The sequence below is a fragment of the Chaetodon auriga genome, chromosome 18, assembly GCF_051107435.1.
Source record: "Chaetodon auriga isolate fChaAug3 chromosome 18, fChaAug3.hap1, whole genome shotgun sequence".
NCBI lineage: Eukaryota > Metazoa > Chordata > Actinopteri > Chaetodontiformes > Chaetodontidae > Chaetodon > Chaetodon auriga.
Genome location: NC_135091.1, coordinates 19452345 through 19473785, shown reverse-complemented (window position 1 = coordinate 19473785; position 21441 = coordinate 19452345). Strand labels below are relative to the sequence as shown.

Here is a 21441-nt window from a genome sequence, read left to right as displayed (position 1 = left end):
TTAGATGCAGGGAGGGGGGCTCTGTGTGGAGGGAAGGACGGGTGTTGGGGCTATAAGGCCAGGGGTGGCGCTGAGGCTGCAGCCGAGCCCCTGCAGTGTCCCAGTCTGAGTAGTAGACACAGGAGAAGTGTTGGGAAAACACGGGCTGGGATCCCCGGGACAGGCTGATCTCCCTCCAATAACAGAGTCATCATGTCCAAATAAACAGTCACCTCTTGAGTCTGTCCAATACGTCCAGGCTCTGCTCTCCTGCCCTCACAAGATGTTTTCTCCAACACTCATATTGGAGCCAAAAATAAAGGGAGATTCAGGGAAAGCGACACTGGTTTACCGACCTGTGTCATGACTGAAATGAGAGCTGCACGTTGAGTCTTCCTGTCATAATTGGTTACATTCATGAAGACCACACAAGTATCTCGTGTGGACACAAGCTGCTGTGAGGGAATTACAAAAGCTGCTGCTGATATACAGTTTGTGGAATGCAGTCACCTCAACGGCTACATACTTTAGCATACAAACAGTAAGACTCAGTGTAAGACTCTGTTCCATTAAGGCGTCAACGGATAATTTGCTATTAGGTCAACAGCTCCTAACTGAAAACTTAACAGGCTGGTTTACTCACTTGCCTCTAGTGATTTCTACAGATATCTGTCTCTAAGATTTTTGCCTCCAACCCAATAAAATGGAGCTCTGTGGTGCTCACAGCATTGAAAATTGAAATGCTGAAAAATGAAAAATTCAACATCTCTTTTCAGAAAGAGTGTCCTTGGGGTAAGGGAGGGGTACTTGATGAATGAGAAAACATGTTTTTGATAATATGGGTGAACTGGCTCTTTAAGGAGGTATGAAACATTGTCAATTTCACCAGCAGGCATTTGTAGTTCACCTTCAGCTTGTATAATTCCATTAACTTACAAAGAACCAGGTGATTGTTTAACTGTAGGACATGAAAATGTCCAAAACACACCAAAGCGGTTTTGGTTTTAACATATTGATAATTACACCTAACTAACTCGAAGTTAATGAGTAGAGTTTCTGACCATCAGTCTCAAAGTTTTGTAAGAGTGGAACCTCAAAAGGAAGCACATGCAGTACACTATTCCACTGACAGACGGTTAGTGACTGTAACGTGCCAAGAAACGCAGCATGTGCCAACATAAGCAGGAGAGAAGAAGACTCCAGGCAGCAGGTGGCAGTGACGCAAGATGGAATGTAGCAAACCACCAGCAAATGGTAAGCAAGAAGATGATTGGCAGCTGGCAAACATATGTAAACAGTGTAGGTTTCAAAATATTGAAAAAGCTTTGCAATGTGTTATGGGAGAGAAAATGTCTTCAACATGCTTCAGCAGCTCTAGCAGGGTCCTGAGTCCTGCAGCCAGTAATAAATCATTTGTCTCACAAAGGACTACTGTTTCCTTACTGTGTAGCTTTCAAAAGGAACTGTTAATTATATTGACCAGATGATGTGTGATTGCATCTATTGTCTCTTTCAATAAATTGGGGAGGGGCACAGTGTGGCACAGTATCAGGAAGGTGCTGTAGTGATATGGGAATGAAACAATTCAAAGTGCGGGCCAGGGATATCCACGGATGTTCCAGGAGGAGTTATCTGTGCTCAGATGTTTCTTATCTTATCAATAAAGAAAGTCAGGAACTTCTCACCGTCTGCTGGACTTAAGGCGGGTGTGGTTGTTTGTGGGAGACTGATGAGCTTATTGATAGTATCGACTAAAGTGCGAGGATGTTGATGATAAGCAGGTCTCCTTCACTTTGTGACTGTAAACCTGGCAGGGATCCTTAAAGATCTCAAAGTTCTTAAAAATGCCTTTCCCTCACTTAGACCTTCCTAATGGGCAGAAACAACCTTGTATACTGTATGTTGCTAAATACTGCAGAACACTCAAGAGTCATAAACCATCTCATGGTAACACTCCGTACCATCACTGAACACCTGGAGGATTCTGGCTGACTTCTCTTCCTCTCACCGTTCATGTGAAACTCACATCTCACAGTGTTTTGATATCTATGTTGTTGAAGCTCCCTGGTTGAACTCTCACCCTTATCCCTCCTTCATGCCAATGAACACATCCAAAACATAGGATGTGGATACTGGGAAATCACACCATGGAATTCCTCTGCTAATATTTATGCGCTGGTATTCGTCATCAGACTGACATTCACCCCAGAGAGTGGGGTGATGATACCCAGCAACACAAACAAGACATAAACACACATGTGAAGGTCAGAGAAATCAAAATTTGAAGTATGCAGAAAATGCAAACTTACCAGGTGAACATAAGGCACAAAGTAGCCGTAAAGGGCTGCAGGGATACCGAAGGCCCAAATGCGATATCCCAAAGACTTCCAGATATTGACATTGAAGATCTGGCTCATGGGTGGGCACTTGCTGCCTGTGCGAGTGTTGGAGGTTTTGACTGGCAGCAGGGGCTTGTAGGTGAAGCCGGCCAGCATCAGCACAAACATGAGGATGCACAGGACACGCATGGTGTTCTGGAGACCCACTTTCTCCAGCAGGCCCGACAGCACGAAGGGCAGGGTGATGGTGAAGATGCTGCTGCCGGCGGTCACGATGCCGTTCACCAGGCCCAGGCGCTTCTTGAAGTAGTGGCCCAGGATGACCAGGCTGGGCTGGTAGGCGAAAGAGCAGCCGCAGGCAAACACAATGCCGTAGGTGAAATACATGGGTCCGAGGGACCTGAGAGAAGATAGAAAAACAAGACACATCACTGAATGTATGCACCAAGCAAATGACCAGCTACTGATTTCCATTAGTGCTCCTGAGACAAGTTGTCAAACCTCTGAAAAGGTCAGAAGAAAGCCATGTTTACATATGGCTCATAATGCAGTGTTTTTGCTCCAGGGAAGCTCCATCTACCAGAAACCTCAACAAGATACAGCAAATAAAAGACGTTTACTTTGGTTGGTCTTGCTATTTTTCATTGTCTGCACATTCAAAGGCCGTATAAATAATTATGCAACAGGAAAAACAGACTGCTTGTAGCGAATAAATGTTTTAAAATCTGGAGTCACTGAGGGTCATCCCCTCCCAAATTCTAGTTATGCTGCCTACTTATCCACCAACAGCTGGAGTAAAGCTGTCCAGTTTCCAGCAGCAGAGGATCATGGTGAATCTGCAGCCAGTGCCTGCTTTAGATACTTAATAAGCTGCTTTCTGCTGTTTTCAAGAGGTTTAGATGATTCTGCTTCCACCTGCTTCAAATCATATTTTTCTGGAAGTGTTCAAGTCCTCAGATGGTTGATGAAGGAGTCCCTCAAGGGTCAGTATTAGTCTATACACATACATATACATATACTCTATACATAATTGAAATTTACTTTCTCACTCAGCCTTGCAATTTTCATTTTTATATTGACGATACCATTGTTCAGCCACTGACTCTACCTCAAACCTTCTCCAGATCACAGTCTTCTTTTAATGACCTCCAGACATCTTATTCATTTAAAACTTCTTCTAAAAAGATAGCGTGTATGCATTTCAAAGGTGCACGCTCTAAACTACAAAACACACTGACGTTAGAGACACTAATTCCGAAGACAGGGGTGGGAATGTCCAGCCCCTGGGCCTTACATGGTCTATGAGGCCATTCGATCCGCCCCTGAGGCGGGTTTTTTGGGGGGGGGGTGGAATTGAAAGTGAACTCGTTACAGTTGGGGCTGTGTGAAATCCATTTGATTCTTTCCCTTATTCCATTTATTTTTTCCCCGGATTCTGTGGGCTCCGTTTCAACTTTTCTGAATTCTGTGTTTTATTATTTAAACTCAGAAAGAGTGTCTGATCATGTGGCGGCTGAATAAAATTCCACCAGTTCAAAAAGAAGAAATTTCAAATGTAATGAATACCAATGAATTTGATGTAACACAACATTGCACTATTTTTTCTTCTGATCTTTCTGATCTTCTGCAGGACAGCTTCTATATGCAGCTCGAACACACCGTTACTCTCACACTCTTGTTGTTTACGATGCTTGACCAGAAACAGAGGAGGCATTTTCTTTTTTTTTCCCCAACAGAATATCTGATTGTGTGCACGCAGCCACAAAGTCTTCAACAAACTTTTTTTCCGGCATCAGTCGATGTGCACTTCTGAGAGTTTGTTGAAGCTCTTACTTGGTTTACAATTGACCTCATTTTCATTATCAAGTTCCACCATTCCATCCCTGTTCTTTGCACTGCAGAGGTCACTGGGCCCTTGAGAAATTGCAAGGATGAATACACTTGGATAAAGTTAATACTTATCCAAGAGATGAATGAAAACTTTTGGTGGAAACTCAGTGACACCTGTGTCTATGTGATTTGGCCTTCATGGTGCACATTAACAAGCACCTCTGAGCTGAACCTCAAGCTCCAGCAGCCTCTCAGCTCTCTGCTTTCAGACAGATTCAACAAGCTAAAATCATTTATGTCTAAGGTCCACATAAATACAGTATGGTGCTTCCAAGTGGTTTCAAAGTCCTGTTTGGAGTAAATAAATCTTAGCGTCTGCTTTAGAAAATAAGTTGCCAACAATGAAATCACATGACTAAGAAGTTTTGCACCTTGCACCGGCCGTGCAGAGTCCAGCTGTCAGCCCACTCTGTGTCCGACAGTCACTTGATGAGCAGCATTATTATCTTTATTATTACTCTTCTCCTTCTTCTTATCTTTATTATTATTCTTTGTTGTATATATTTTGTGGTTGTCTGTATGTTTAAACTGCTCCTGCAACAGAATAATTTCCCACACTGGGATCAATAAAGTAACAGTCGAAGTCTAAGTAGTTCAACTGTTTTATTCATTTTTTATTGCTCTTACAAGTGACAGCAAAGCTTTGTTTGGATCATATATTTCTGGAATTGTTGACTGAAGACTAATGGCGTCTTGTCATCCCAGGAATGATAGAAAACATGTTGGGGACAAGCAGAGGTCTTCCAAGTGATGCCTTCAGGACCCATGGAATTTTTGTATGGATGTAACCATCATGGTGAACTGAACTGAGCGCCGAGTGCATGTTCTCATGATGTTACCGTAGTTACTATCACTGGCTGGCTACTCAGTAGGATGCTTTACATTCACTTTTAGATGGTTAAAATTGTTCGTTCCTGGACGGTGGTGAGAAAAGTTAGTATGAAGCACATTTAAAATCTCCTTATTTTTTCTTACATCGCAGTTTGACAAATGAATCTCACATCTATTTAGAGCTGCTCTGGACCTCGAAGTCGCATCACATGATCACTCTCTGCAGTTTGCCCAGTTGTCATGGAATTGTAGATGTTCAACTTTCCGTTCCTCTTAAAACATTCCACTTGAAACTAACAGATTCGCAACTTCATCTGCTGAGTAAGATCAAGTGATCCGTTCAAAAGCAGCAGAGCAGCGAATAAAAATGGACCTTTTGGTGAGGTTTTTTTGTCAACTCCTTTCCAAGGTCAAGCATGAACTATTAATCTCTACATTATAGTTTGCGGGTTTTAAACCATGTACTATGTACTTATCAAGTGCTTAGAAGTGCTAAAGGAGTTGAAGTGCTAGAAATAAATGTTACCTCTGGGCCAAGTGAATTCTATATTTGAAGTGGCTCGATATTTTTATGTTGCTATGTAATCATGAACCTACAGGAGACGGTCATCTGCAGCTGCCTTCTGCTTTACAGAGCATTAGAGTGAATATCAGCTCATATCAGCCCAAAACTTTACTGTTTTGGTACAAAAGCTCTATTTCAGATCTTGTTTTAATTGATTCAAAATGTTTTCAAGTAAACTTTAATTTTATCTTTACCTTTTATGTATTTATTCTACACTGCATTATATCCATTTCTTCTTATCATTAGTCCATATCATGTTTATTATCCTGAACTTTAACTTTTAGTTGTCAATCATTGTTGTTTTTATTGTTAGCTGCTTTGTTTGCAAGTACTGTTTTACATCTTGACTCCATTCTGAATGAGGATTCCTCCTCAATGGTATTTTGAGGTAAAATAAAGGTTGATGAATATATCTAAAAAATGAACATTAAGCTAAATCCGTTGGCTAACTGATATTCTTAACTGGTAGGAGTGTGTGTCATGTATACTCTATGCAGTGGTTATTTCTTCCTTACTTGACAAAGGAGCTGGCCAGTAAGCCTACGAGGCCAACAGCAGCGCCTCCCACTGCGGTAATTCTGCAGCCGAGGACATCGGTGAAGACGCTGACGATGGGAGAGCAGAAGAAGATCATCCCCATGGAGAGGGAGCCCACCCACGCTGCAGGAGACACAGGCAGAGAAAGTAATAGTGAATGAATGGATGAGGAAATCTCACAACAAGCTGTAATACAGAGGGATTATCATTTCACATTCAAAACAACTGTCACAGACACCAAACAAACTGTCTCCAGGAAGACTCTGATGACCAAGCAAAGCCTAGTGATGAATAACAGCACGCTGTTGCTCTTGTATCCATGCACACATTCACTCAGTGGCGCCCACACGCACGCATAAACACTCGCACACACTCATTAGTAATACTTTACATTGTTTGTATTTGCATCCGTTTGTCTTTGTAACTGAATGACGCATGTTTGGTAAAAGCTGCAGAGACGCCACTTGCCTTTACTAGAGCACGCATACAAGGACTAAGACCTGCAACAGCAGGAACGTGTATGGAGTGGGCAGGAAGGAGTGATCAGGAAAACACTTAGGCGTGATCTTAACACAGAGCACAAAGATAGTATAGAGATATCATCTTGGGTAGAACATACCGTAACACTACACTTCACTTCCTCAGTATGAAATGACTAAAAATGACCCAGGCAACAAACATCTAATAGCGTTGCCAGTCAATTGCTAAAAATAGCCTTCCAACAAAAGGTTCAGGTGGGGGTGAGCAACAGGAATCTTTCAATTAAATTTAAAATCATAGATAAAATAACCAGAATAAGAGGATGTCTGTATTTGGCTAATTACTTCGTCAAACTGACGCATAAATCCAACATTACCATGAAGCCGTCCTGCTTGTTGAGGCAGAATAATGGCACTAGGCTTTAAAGTGTGTCTCTCACACTCCCTTTAGCATTTTGCATGTTGTCAGTCTAATGTTACCAGAGCAGAAAACAGGTTATTCTTTGTTCAAGATAACCAAAGTGATTCATTTTGATGAAAAGTCAGATCTGCCTTAGAGGCGTCAGTAGAGCTAAAACTGTGCCATCGGGGCAGCCACAGGAAACATCCGCAGTATTTGCTTAATGCCTGGTCAGCAGTCTCCTGTGTGTCTAAGGTTAAATACCACAGTCACATGCTGGAGCAGACCTCCAATATAAATCAAGATGCATAGGATACATTTATAGCAATGCAGATAGGCGCTTCTGAGACAGCAACAGGAGGGCTTGATCACTGTGGGATTTCTCAAAGAAAAGTAGAATGAAACAGTGTTTGTAGATAACTGTAGGCAGACTCAGAGAGCTCACACCTCCTAGGTTGTTTTTTTATCTTAAGACAAATGGCCGGGACCATCTGTGCCGACATATGCTGGGATCAATAGATGTCACTCTGGAAACGCTTCACAAAAAGAAACAGCATGCAAGCTTTTAGATTTGAAGTTGTATCAGGGAAAAAGGGCAAGCATGTGGGAAGTGAAAAAACAAGTGACAATGCTGACAAAACACACAAGTACACAAATTGTGCAAGCCCTGGTGCAGCGCCCTTTGACCATGGAGAGGATGGGGAAGCCAGGAGTGAGTGACATGTTTTGGTAGGAACGGCTGCCTGGGGCACTTTCAGGCCTTCACTGGAATCACACATCCTATACTTGATACTGTAACAGCATTAGGTTACAGGTTTAATCACAAGCCTGCACACAAGATATAGACGACGTTGTTTTTCTCAATTCTGAGGCAAAGTCAGAGGAAACTTGTGGGAAAGTGTGGAGCAGCTGGAGTTTGAGAGTTTTTGTTGTCTGTTTTGGAGGTGAGTAACGGGAGACAACTGTGTCAGGTTTCAGGGTTATGACTGGAATCCTTATCTCACCTCATGCTGTCAGAGTATTATGCACTCTCAGGTTTCCCTATTAAGATAGAGGTTATGAAGCCGCTCAGGATAAAAAAACAACCAGCTACCCTCAGGATCAATCATAACTGTACTGTGAGCAGCTAACAGTGCATTCGTTTTTATTCCTTAGCAGTCCTGGTGAAGCATATGTTCACCGTCTTATTTATGATGCTATTGCATCATATTTGCATGTTATGAGATAACATGCAAAGTACAGCTGAGGCTGAAGAGAATATCAACTACTGGGGGGGGCATGGATTCATACTCTCATGCAGTAGTAGTGCTCTTCATATTCACATGCAGTAGTTGTTCAGACACTAAGAACCAAAACTGTCAACCTCAGACTGGTGTCAGACCAAAGGATGGCCAGTGTCATAGGAATTCATCATCTGGGGACTTTGTGGCGATCCTTTAAGAAGTGTGTGGAGATATTTCACTTGATAATAAAAAAGTTTGACCTGCTGTTGGCATTAGATACAACGACATGGAATCGTCAGAGTCACTAAGATTCATCCTTGGAGGACCTTGAATATCTATATCAAATGTCATGGTAATAGCATGGCATACCTTGAGACATTTTACTTAAAACCAAGAAAGAGTGAAACGTCAGGAGTTTACCAAAGTCATTCGGATCCATCGTCTGGGGACCTTGAACATCTGTACAAAATGTCATGGCAGTTTGGCCAGTGTTTGCTTCAGTCCATAGACTGAACTGACTGACCGTAACATATTTTATACAGAGTTTGTTTGCAGTTTTTTTGTTTGTAGTATAGACATTTGAGGACTTCCCTCTATTTCCCACAATGTTGCACTCCAATTCAGTTTTACACATTGTACGGATGCTGATGTTTGAGTGATTAGATATTCATTTGTCTTGTGAGAAATAGCCAAACTTACATACTTTCAGTAGTACAGAGAGTTAACCTGGACACAGAACTGCATTATCCCTTTGTCAAAATCGGTACACATTCATATTTTCGCATGTAAAAACGCTGAAGTGCAACCTATATTTAGTTGCCGTCCTCTCACTCAGTGCCCTGCTCTGCTCTCCCTGTGTGAGCCAACACACTGTCAAAGCTTCTTAGGATCTATTCCAGACACTGCAGTCAGAAAAATGCAGCAAATTCAATGGGGTCCACTCTGCCTGGACTCATATTTGTGGGGATATCAGTCTGCTTTAAGCTACATAATGTAATAAATGGCAGTGAACAAGAAGGGCAAAGAATACCTCAAGGACAACAGGAAATTGCTGTTGTGGTTTCATCTGCTGGCTCTCTCGATTTAAAAGCATTTACGCTTCAGACAAAGAGGAATTCCAGTTTGAAAAATGTAATATCAGGATTCTCTTCGTCCCAGTGACATCCAACGTTAGCCGCGGGCACTGACAAACGAGGCAGAGTCGCCCTAAGTCGTCTGTCTGCTTTGTTAAAGACTCTTTGCTGGAAACTCCTCTGCTCTGAACCCGGTCACCTCACACTGACCAAACCTACAGCAGTGCAAACTGCATAAAACTCTTGCCTCTTACAAACCAGACCAAATGGATTCGGAGCCAATGAGGTAACACCTCGGAGAGTTCTTGCTCTGCAGACCTTGAACTCAAATCTTTTGTGTTCAGCATTTCCTTTATAGGTGTCCAGTCTTCTCAGCAGTCATCATGTTTGATCCTCTTGTGCTACCAAGAACACTGGCTCCAAACCTTTTTTATCTGACGTATCCTAACTTTGAGCTATTTCAGCTGTTTATTACCTTGAGCTAACAGTTTCTACCATGGTTATCTATTAGTTTTAGCTAACTATGCAACCATGTCTCTCATTTGCCAACTAGTTTCCACGCCCTCGTAACTGCAAGGCAGGGTGTTATTGTGTTAGAGCTGTCTCATGTTGGGAATAATGTACTGTGTTTGCAGTCGATCATAGCTGGTAGCTTACTGGTTATTGTAAATACACTAAAGATTATAATCGCAACAGTATGTATATATTTTTTTCTTTTAAAATCCTAATTTCTACTTGTGCCAAATTATTTGAGTTTTTCATGTACGCAACTACAGAAGGACCTCCATTGGCATAAGTACCCCTGGTTGGAAATGACATCAAACAAGATCAAGTAAATAACACACAATGCTCCAAATGGATCCCCAATGACCTCACTTCAATTTGTGAATAAATTCAGAGAGCTTGCATTAAGCAGCCGATAGACGAGTTATCTATTAACCAAAGCTAATGGAACAAACTAATGGACAGGCTTACCTTGCTCATATTGCAGTGGTGTGACTAGCCATTTTCCTGGCTTGGTCAAATAAACAACTTGTCCTGGTAGCACATTCTGGGAATCTGTTGACTAAAGATGCTCAGGCTGAAATCTAACATGGAGAATAAAGACAGGCTTCATTTAACACCAGATAGCACTTAAAACTCAGCCCTATGTCTGAGGCTGTTACACTGGAATAAACAACTGAGGAGTGAAAGGTGTTAATAAATCAACCGCTCTCACTGCCAACAAACCAGACACAGGACCAGGTGTTCCACTGCATTGCCAAATCAACATCAAAGCTTGCAGTTGAACTCCTCTCTGGGTGTTTTGCCAGCATGTAGCTGTAATCTTAATGAACTGACTGTTTTTAGAAAATACTAGAAAAAAAAAAAAAGAAAAAAAAAAGACTTTTGTGATGGCCAAAGAGCTTCCTCTGTTTATGAAGAGTTGACTTAATTTTGCTCTACATAAAGAACTATTGACTACTGTCCATTTATGTCACCTGAGTTATAGGACAACCAGGAACATGGAGTGCAGCGGATTTTTAAAATATCCTTTGGCTTGGTCATGGACTGTTTCTACATTCAATAACTCCAGCTCTGTGAGCATGCATACAGACTGTATGTCTGAGATCCATCAGAGTTTGTAGTGTAGTGTGGACTCCTACTAGCGGTGTAATGTGTTTTGGACTGTCTACTGAAATTCGAGATTCTGTAGCTGGAGCTCTTGTCAACAAACCACTGTTGTTGCTACTGAAAATATCTACAACACATAATTTCCTGCAATGAACAGGACAGTTTCCCTCTGTGTCCAGCTTGCTTTTCCAAGAAGCCTCAACAGCAGTAAAAATTCCACAACATAATAAATATCATGAGTAACTCCTGTGCCTCTAAACAGCAGTGGAATTACCTCTGTCAAACTGCTGCTTTTATGGTGATGTCCCATGACAGAGCAGCTGCAAAGACACTCAGTGTGAGAGCTGTCATCAGACATGTGTTATATCATCTACAGAGCCTCCTGTCCAGGTCCAGTGTTGCCTGCAGGACGACACAGACCTCTGGATTGTCCCGAACCACATTATCATGAGGACAGGATCCAGGCACACTGGATCTCCACGGGCAGAAGAAATGACAGGGCAGTGCACTTGGCTAAACTGCTGCTGCAGTAGAACCTCCACCCAGGAGCCTCACCAGCCAGCTCACATTACAATCAGAGCTTTAGAACTGGGGTCATGAAGTGGACCGTAATGTACTGAACTCACTCTTGGCTTGAGAGTAAAGAAAAGCAAAACGAAGGTGTAGAGACCCTTGTGTTTCCCAGCTGGCCTAGCCTTGGATTACACCCTGAAAGAGTTTTGATTCCTATTGCTTGCTTCATTATTATAAAATGGAAAAGCCACAAAAGAAAAACAAAACAGGGCAAGCAGCAGGGTTAATGGGTTTACAAGCTGTGGCCTATGTTAAGCTCAACATGTTTGGCACATAGCTGAGACTCATTACTAATGTCCCTCCTGTGGGGAGCTGCAGTAACACAAAAACAGCCACAAGTGTTGGAACGTCTCTACAACTGACTTCAGTCAGCACTGGCCAGCACAGATGATAGATGTGCTCTTTGAAAACGTCTAGTTTGGGCTCGAGCGGGACTGAAGAGTAGCCATTCTAAAAAGATTTCCTTTGTTTTAAATAAAACCATATGTTCCAGGGTTCAGCCTGCACACCTTGGTGTTACACTGATCCAGTCAACCCTTAATGAGGGAAGCCCCAGTTATTCAATTACTACAGATCCCGACCAGTTACAATTCATAATTAATCCCAGGATTAGGTCAACAGGAGGAGGCACACAGCCTGAACTCAGATAACCCAGATTTCACTCAAGTTAGATTTTCTTAAAAAGACTTGAAAGAATGTCTCATGTTTCCAGTGCGCAGTCACTGATTTTAAGGTTTGTCTTAAATGTTCATTTGTTTATATTAGTAGAATAGTCTGCCTTGTTTTAAGGGTCACAAAGGTTTTATTGGAATGGAATAGAATTATCCTACTGCACTGGAAGAGGTTTTCATTTGTTTGAGTAAAAAGACAAAAAAAAAACAAAAAAAAAAAACATGAAACCGCTGAGCAGCACTCCTCTTGACTATTAACTAATGTTATTGTGTAAAACTGGTGGAGTTCCCCTTTAAGACTGATAATGAGGCATCATCACTAGTGCAATCTGACATTTGTGCAGTGCAGGGTGGTATAATCGTTACTGGCGCAGGTCCACAGTTTCAGTCCCATCCCCGTCTGTCAAGTCTGATAAGGTTTAGGCATCTTAGCTGACAGTAATTTGCCCTGAAATACAGTAAGTAGATGAAGGAAAAGCAGTTGCAGTCTGAAAAAAACAGATTCCTGCAGGTGAAGCCTGACTTTTTCTCAGCATGGAAGCACCTGAGGAAATTCTTGTTACTATTCAGAGTTCAAACTTCAACCCTTTGGCAAACTGTAGACTTCATGTTGTCTTATACTGTACAACCAATCTTGTGTAAGTATGACTTTTCAGCTGTTGCTGATCAATCACAAAGACCCCACTCATAACCTTAATCAGGGCCTCATGGTGTTGCACATACACATCTGGGCCTGAGTGGACCATATAGAATCACAGCCATTACTCCATCTCTTCCTTCCAGCAGCTGGAAGCCATTTATAGCGGGCTGCTCCGGTGGAGGCTCTGGAGGGGGAGAAGCAGTGAGAAACGACTTTTTTGTATGCTTGCATCCAAAGTTCCAACTCAGGTCCTTCATGTATTTTCTGGCCTCACACCACAGGAAGTGAAACCTTATGCCTGATGACCTTGCGAAAAAGTCAGGGAGCAGTAATTTATGTCTCTGCATAGTAGGAAAAAACACATCATATGCATGTTTGGAATGGCTTCTCTCCGGAGTGGATTCAAGAAGTCCAAGCGAAAAATGGTAAATGGGAGTTGTGTTCCATATCAGAGGAAAGGGAAGGGGTGGTGCGTCAGGGCTGGTTGTGATTGGGGGAGCTTTTCGTCCACCCTTTTTTTTAGTGCACAGTATAGACATGGCTCCAGGCCACAGTTTCGATGTGCCTCTCATTTGATCCTTGCTCAATATCACCAGAATTGGTTGCCTGATTGTATCTGCATTCAGTTTGAAAGGTGAAAGTCAGTCAAAAGGAGACTAGCTAGATCACATAAAAATAACAAATTCATTTTTTTTCTTTTGAAATAGTTGAAAGCCACCTTGCAAAATAAAATACTAACATTTTGTTTTTGTCTGCAGGATTAAAAAAACAGTTGGGCAAAGACCTTTGGCTGTTTTCACTCTGTACTGTTGAAAAAGAGAGTTGCGACACTCTTTGATGAAGCCGCCAAGTGGCCATAAGAACGGTTTCATGCTGGACAGACTGCAGCAGCGACTACACACTGACTGTCATTGACTACACTTACATTCAATATAGCAGTTTTTCTTCCACCACACTAACAGGAAGAATGGGAGATCTCGACTTCACTGGATTCTTCACTGGATGACCACTGCTTAAAGCATCTCTAGACGCACACAAGGATCACAAGAGTCAACTGCTTATCCATACAATGACAGCAAAAACTATCACTACAGACCCCTGACAGGCCCCTGGCAACATTTCAGCAGTTCCCCCTATGGGTGACCACCAAGCAGTACCATGCGGATGAGTCTGGTGACAAGCAATCCTCCTGAAAACAAAGGTAACAACACAGATTCAACCCATTCTGCGTGTCATGGGTCCATCACATGCAGGAGAACAGTAGTTGAGAGGAGGGATGCGTAAATGTCCATGTACACCACGGACATATTTGCCAAAGCAAACAGGGACTTATCTACAAATCAAATAGATGGAGCAACATTAACATTCAGTTGGAGTCGTATTTGTGTCCAGTTACTGAATGTAAGTCCAACATTTGCTCATTTTTAGTTACATTTTTCTGTACAATGTGAAGCTGTGGACCGTAAAACCAAGACAAAAACACCTCAAATGTTCTAGAGCTGAGGGGAACGTCAGAGCTGGGTGATAATTCAGGTGGTTGTTTATTAATATAAAGCAACTTTAAAAACTGTACATGTACCATTTCTAATGTTTATTATGCTATCCTCATACAGAGCTGTCCTCTGTTCCTCTGCACAGTGCACACAAAAAGACAAGAGTGATCATGTCCCTCAGAATCGTCTTATCTTATCAGTGTGGCGGTATATTGTGCAGCATGTGATGTATGATGTGCACGATGAGCTCTGAGCTGCTCTTTATAAACATGATCACCTCCAGAACAGCACGGCATACTGTTTGCTGCGTTCAGGGCCGCAGAAGAGAGTGAACGCATCATCCTCTCTCCCCTGTTGAGCTGCTGAATGCTTCAATCTTCATTAAAGTGCTTCAACAAAACCACAGTGTATCTTTAATGTCTGTTTTCTTTCTCACACATGCGCTATTGCACAAATGTCAGAACTGGAATAAAAGTTTAATGAAATACACCACATTGTATATTAACACCTACAATCCAGCATTGATTGAATTAACCTGGTTGTCACACAGACTACAGGGTGCCGAAGAGCAGGCCTTCACATGCCCCCGCTCATGTGTTTTCCAGCCCCATCACACCAGAGCTTGTGTGGTCTGATGATGCGTGTCATGTGCAGGAGGCCAAACAATTGGTCCTCGTCCTGTCATTGAAGTGCTGCTCTGCTTCCAGCATGTTTACCTGTTCTTGGCTTTATCTCTTGACAACCTTCACCTAAACTCAGGCTCAAGCTTACACACGCCTGAGATCAAATGGCCTGTTAAATATTAACGTGTGCATGTTTGAAACTTGTCAAGGTTTTTGGAGTGATTCGATCGATGTAGTGGGTTTTTTTTTTTTTGTTGTTTAAATTGTTAATGCAGGCCATTTGTTAGAACTCAAGCCTTTTAAAGTCTGTGGGGTACACAGACAGAGGCATGGAACATTTTAATACAATGAATGTAATCAGAGCCATATATGAATATCTACTCGAAACCTTGAAAAGAACACAAACTAAACAGTGGGAATTTTGCAATCAGATATAACACAATCCTCCCTCTACAAATAAAAAGTGGAATTCATGAAGAATGAACTCAACCCAGCGCACTCTGAGGCTTTGATGCTACAGTCTAGTTTCATCTCAAGTTAGCCGCTGTTAGCGAACGTTGATCTTGTTGTGTCGTTACTGAGTCAGTTCACTGACTTCATGACTCACCCCTGACACCAACAGACTGAGCAAACTGATCAGGAAGGCCGGCTCTGTTTTTGGTTGCAAACTAAACACTTTTGAGGAGGTGGTGGAGAGGAGGACACTGGACAGACATGGATAACCCTGAACATCCTCTTCACCACTCTGTGGACAGACAGCGGAGCTCCTTCTCCAATACACTGCTACAGCTTCAGGAAATCATTCCTGCCACGAGGCATCACACTGTACAACAGCAACTTAAACAGTTAATTCACAAACCTCAAATATTTTAAATATTATCTGCACTACTGCAATATTGCACATACAGTCTAAGGTTTACATTTATTTATCATCCAAAACTGCACAAATATTTTGCTATATTTTGCTGCTATTTGCTTGTAAATACTGTCTATATATTTAGTTATATTGTATTTTTATTATAGTATTATAATATTGTATAATATGTATTATGCAATATGATACATATTATATAACAATATATTTAGTTTTATATATTTAGTTTTACTAGTCATATTTTTATTTTTATTCCTGCTCACATTTTTTGTCACTTGTTACTTGTTACTTTTTTCTAAATAATTGTGTATACACTCTATGTTTGCCTGTATGTTGGTGCTGCTGCAACAAAATAATTTCCCAAATTGGGATCAATAAAGAAGCAGTCTAAGTCTAAGTCTGTTGTGCTATTGTTACACTGCATTTCCCATCATCCCGTAGTGGCTGCTTTGATGTTGGACTCAACCATTGATGACTTTAACTGCAATCAGCTGATGGACACACATCACATACAGGACATGCACTTACATGCACTGTTTATTAGGCCAGGCAACCCGTGGACATAGTCCGCCACATGTTTTGTGCTGCAACATGACAAATACCTAGCAAAGTATTGTAGTGGTAGCAGGATGGTAGGGGCTATTTTTTTTTAGATTAGCTAAACTGACAATGGCACTTTGCACTGAGCAGAATCAGGAAAAGGCAGAAGAAATCCAAAGACAGCAAAAGGAGAGAGGAAGGCCTCACACAGGGAGTCCTTCCTCTCTGATCTGATCAAGCTTCAGTGGGTTCTGCCTGTGAGGATGGGCTGCCTTACAGCTACAAGTCAAAGACCGTAGGTGGTTGTTTCATAATCAAAAATGTGATTTATCCCTCGTGACAGCACCAGCAGCACCACAGGGAGATAAATGTATTCCCTCTTGTTAATATGTAGAAGAGTTAACATCCAATCTGCACAAACACACCTGGGTCAGGGTCATATTTCTTGGTGGTGGATTTATAGCTGCTGCACCTAAACAACTGTTCATTGATTGTTGGCAGGGGCAGGTCAAACTGCAACTAATTATTGGCGCGTCAGCTGTCCAGCTGCAGCGAAGTCTGTTGCTGTGTGTGTGTGTGTGTGTGTGTGTGTGTGTGTGTGTGTGAGTGATCATGAAACACATCACACTCAGCGTGACAGCCCCTCACAGACAGTGATACTAAGACAATATTTTCAACTTTACTGCACAGTCAGTGTGTCTGTTTCACATCCAGGGACAAAACACCAGCTTCATCTTTCGCCCCCCCCCCCATTTTCCTTTCACATTGAACGAAAATAATATTCAGCCAAAACACGGTCAGGTGACTTCTTGCTATTGACACGACCGTCAGTCAACAGAGCGAGTTCAGGTTACTTCAGATTCATCAAAACAGCACGATCAAGGATTCTAAAGTCTGTGTTTGGTCCACAGGTCCACGCTGCTCTAACATCAGACAACAGGCAGGTGGCTTTTATGGCACAGGGCCCAGGGCAAACCCCATCTGGCATTCCCACAGGGAGGGAACCAGAGCCCGTAATGCAGATGTGAAGGCCACTGACCTGACAGCTCAGGCCAGCTCATGGGCTGGACCTCCCCGCCCCAGCATTACGCATCATGATTGGTGGACTACGCAGACTAATTTCCCGGTTTGTGCATATTATTTTTGGCACCAGAGAATGCAACAGCTGCCATGTGACAGCTGATAACGTCTATCAGCCTGTCGTGGTAGACTTCTCTGATACAGAACATGGGAAATTCATCAATGTCCCACTTGGAGCTGTCAGATGTCTTCATGCTACAAGACCATAGAAGTGCAATGAACTTTCTTACTCAGCAAAGAATAAAGATGTTATAGTAAGAAGCTTGAGTGTTGATACTGTGATAGAACAGGCCTAGATGCTGTACAAATACGACAGGGTCTGCCTTTGACGTAGGCAATGTGATCATACACAGAGTGGGTCTGAGCAGCTAACACTGGAGAGAGCCTGCTGAGACAAACTGTGCCTTACAACTAACGTTTTTTATATTCAATCTCCTTAATCATAAAGAATCCATCTACAGCCTCAGCCGGCTTAGTGTTAGCTAATAAGAAATCACAGGGAGCTCTGTGGGGCTGCAAAGAAGTAATTTACAGCCTTATGAAAGCAGGAAATTAAGATTGATCATACAGCCATTAATTAAGTACATCTATGAAATTAACAAGTGTAACAGTCTGTGTGAAATAGAGAAAGCTGACTTCTGCCTGAGACTCAGAGGCGGTCAGGATCATTTGACCACACAGCTTCTCTTGATCAAATGTCACAGCTAGATACGCGTCAGGTCACAAAGTAATGCAGGGTCATATTCATATTCATACTCCCTGACAAGCAAGCTGAACTGTTTCCAGTTTCCAGTCTTTCAGCAGTCAAGTCATGGTCCCCAGAGTGAAAGGACACACATGGGCAATATGAGTTTGATTGAAACAGGACTCGAGGGAGATTTTCATTTCTGAAGGAAAACCGAACACCACAAACTAACATGCTGTCACAGACGCACTCTGAGAGAGCATCTGAGTGATATTCTGTGACATGTTTTAGTTTCCTGATTCGAAAAGGATGGGATGAATAAGTTTAAAGGACATTAACAACTTTAGAAATAAGGTGCTTTAACTTTCATACCTTTTTGAGGAGCTGTTCACGGATCCTGCAGACTTTCTGCAACTCTGCTAAAATAAGTGCTCACACCTGGCAAAGCAGGTAAAACAGACCAACTCACCAAACCCAAATGATGCTTTTCATAATTTAACATTTGGTGGTTTAGCATAAGATGCTGCATTTCATCACCCACATGTGCCAAATACCAGTTTACAACAGAAAAAGTCTTTCATATGGAGGCATATGGCTTCAACAGCAGGGGAGTTTGACATGACAGGAATCAGCGTGTTGGAACATGTGCACTGGTACGTCCTGAGCTGGGTCTCACAACGCAGTGAGCATGCAGTCTCCATGAAGAACACAAACATGAAAACTTTCCCACTCATGTGCAAACATTAAAGAGTAAATGAACAACTAGTGATTTGGTCATCTCTCCATGTTATGTGCTATGTTTACTCTGGGTCTCCGAGACTGTACCTTTATATTCCATCCATTCAGATTTCGTCCTCGAGGGATAAATAAAGTAGAATTAAACCAGATGGAATTACTCCCAAATCAAACTGACTCACTATAACATGAGAACATGAGCTATCATTATATGGTGGGACATTACCACAATCACACTGAATCACAGTGCTGATACACTGCTGCACCATGGTAGGCTAACTATATACTCTGCAGGTATCATTTCTGTTAACAAATGAACATTTAAGGCACTTGGCTTTTAATACGTCACTGATTATGGCCATAGTGGCTCCATATCTTAAGGACAGCAGGACGAGTCCCATACATGTGTGAGATAAAGTCCACTTCGTGCCAAAAACACCCCCCTTATATCAAAGTCAAGCCTTACACATGTACTATGCACCCTAAAGTAAAAGTCATATCTATTGATCTTCAGTTGGTGCTCAGCAGTACCGCCTATATTTACAGTTTAGGGCCATACGTGCAGACAGCAGACGGAGCGGCCCAGGGCTGCAGTGCTAACGTGGATGGAAGGGAAACTGCTGTCTTAAGATAAACTGAGTCTACAGATAGGTGAGGTCATGGCCTCAGCCAGGATATGGTGGGTTGTTCCTCTTTAAAAACAATGTGAAATGTTAGGGGTCTTTCTGTTTTTTTTTCAGTAGTTTAGCCTATAAACACCAAAAGCTGGAGAAAATACCCATTACAAGATGACAAAGAACAAAGTGAGGTCTTAAAATAGCTTTTTTTTTGTCTGACCAACAGTCCAAAACCTAAAGATTATCACTCAACAATAAGACAAAACAGAGAAAAGTAGCAAATCTTCACATTTTGGAAGCTGAAACAACTCTATTTAGGAATGACCTAATCAAATTCTAATAATACAATTTATATTTGCAGAACTGAACTTAGGATATGAGCGTGGTATTATAAAGTAAATCCATCTCAACCATGTGAATAGAATTATGAGAAATGATAAACACTGGGATCAAATTATTTGTCTGGCTTTAAGTTATCCCTAATCGTGACTAAGAGAGCTCACAAAGGTAATCAAATCACTGTGTCGTCTTTACACTGCTGATTACAGCAAACATCCACGTGAGTTCATTACAGCCTCATTCACTTCTGTCTGTTTTTCTCCTGATCTCACTGAGACAAAAATACCAACGTTGGAAGGAAAGGGGTCCCATTAGAATGATTCACGATGTTTATCGAGTCTGTCTGGCCTCTCGTCCTGCCTGTTTAGGCGGCTGGCCCCTCCCACCGCCTCCTGCCTCTACACCATTGTCCGACTTCAAAAGCACTCAATAAGCCGATGCTGCCTGTCGGGCCTCCTCTCGTGACAGGAAGACCTGCTGTAGAGTGCGGTCACCTTGGCTGAAGCAGCTCTTCATGTTCTCTCTGAGAAAAGGCAAACAGGTTCGGGATAAACACGCAAGCGAACGAGTGCTCACGTCAGGAGGTGGATGTGCAGGAAAAACAGGGTATAGTCGGAAATGCACTGTTATTGTTATCAGAAGAGCAAGACACAGAGTATATTTAAACCCGAGCCTTTAAATCAAAACTTCACATCTTCAGTGTCAGGCGTCTCCTTTTCAGCTGCAGATTCTTAATCTAATACATTATGTTATATTCCTGTAGTATATTATTGGGCATTGTGGAAGTATGTATTACCCTTGTATCACCTATATCATACAACCATCACTGGTCTGGACTTAAGGCACACAGACAACTAAGAAAACGCTGCTGTCCCAACAGTTGCTGAGGTCCATACCAAGGTGGCGATGTCACGCTATGGCAGAGAACACTTTCGCTGCAGTCATGTCCAATGAAAACAAAGCCTGACAGACCTATCACAGACGGTCTGCAGGACGTGAAACATACTCCATGACACAGCAAGTGGAACGGTTGGGTAAACTGCAAAATTACAAGCTCATTGACTCATTCATCCACAGCATTCTGCCTTGATGAACACCATTTCTGACCAACTGAAGGGCTGACAGCGGGGCTGTGAGAGGTTCGGATGCAGGGTGACAGCTGGATGACAGCTGGCGATGATGCAGCTCTCACACCGGATTACAGAACAAGAGCACAAAGCAGAGGCAAACACTCTGTAGATAGTGTGGATGCAGCAGACTCATTTCTAAGCTAGTAAGTAGACAGACTGTGACAGGATTGAAGATGAAGGGAAAGATTGCAGTAACAGTTAATGACAAAGGTGAACATTGATTGCAGGTCGGTGACAGGACATGAACTCCCATCTCCTACATGAAAGTTGCCCTTGCTACGTGCCCATCCACTGACGCACATGAATACGTCATTTCAAAACAGGTCCAGAACACAACCTACTGAAACACAAACCCGAATGGCTTGGTTCAACATGTGCGATGTTTCAGATGAAGAGCCCTGAAGGCCTCATAGAGAAATGAAACCCACAACCAGGACTTGTTCTAGGGCTCAACTAAATTCCCAAAGGAGCCGGGTTCAAAGGTTCTGTAGACCTGAATGATTACATAACA

The 21441-nt window shown here is 42.3% G+C and overlaps 1 protein-coding gene across 1 annotated transcript in view; it reads right to left on the bottom strand.

Moving 5' to 3' along the window:
- Window positions 1-21441, bottom strand: part of slc16a10 (solute carrier family 16 member 10) — a 34539-nt gene that overhangs the window by 9471 nt on the left and 3627 nt on the right. The window contains exons 2-3 of the mRNA XM_076756438.1: window positions 6120-6264; window positions 2289-2718 (exon numbers count right to left, since the gene is read on the bottom strand). Of these exons, the coding sequence (XP_076612553.1) occupies window positions 2289-2718; window positions 6120-6264 (575 nt within the window). The remainder of the gene's footprint in view (window positions 1-2288; window positions 2719-6119; window positions 6265-21441) is intronic.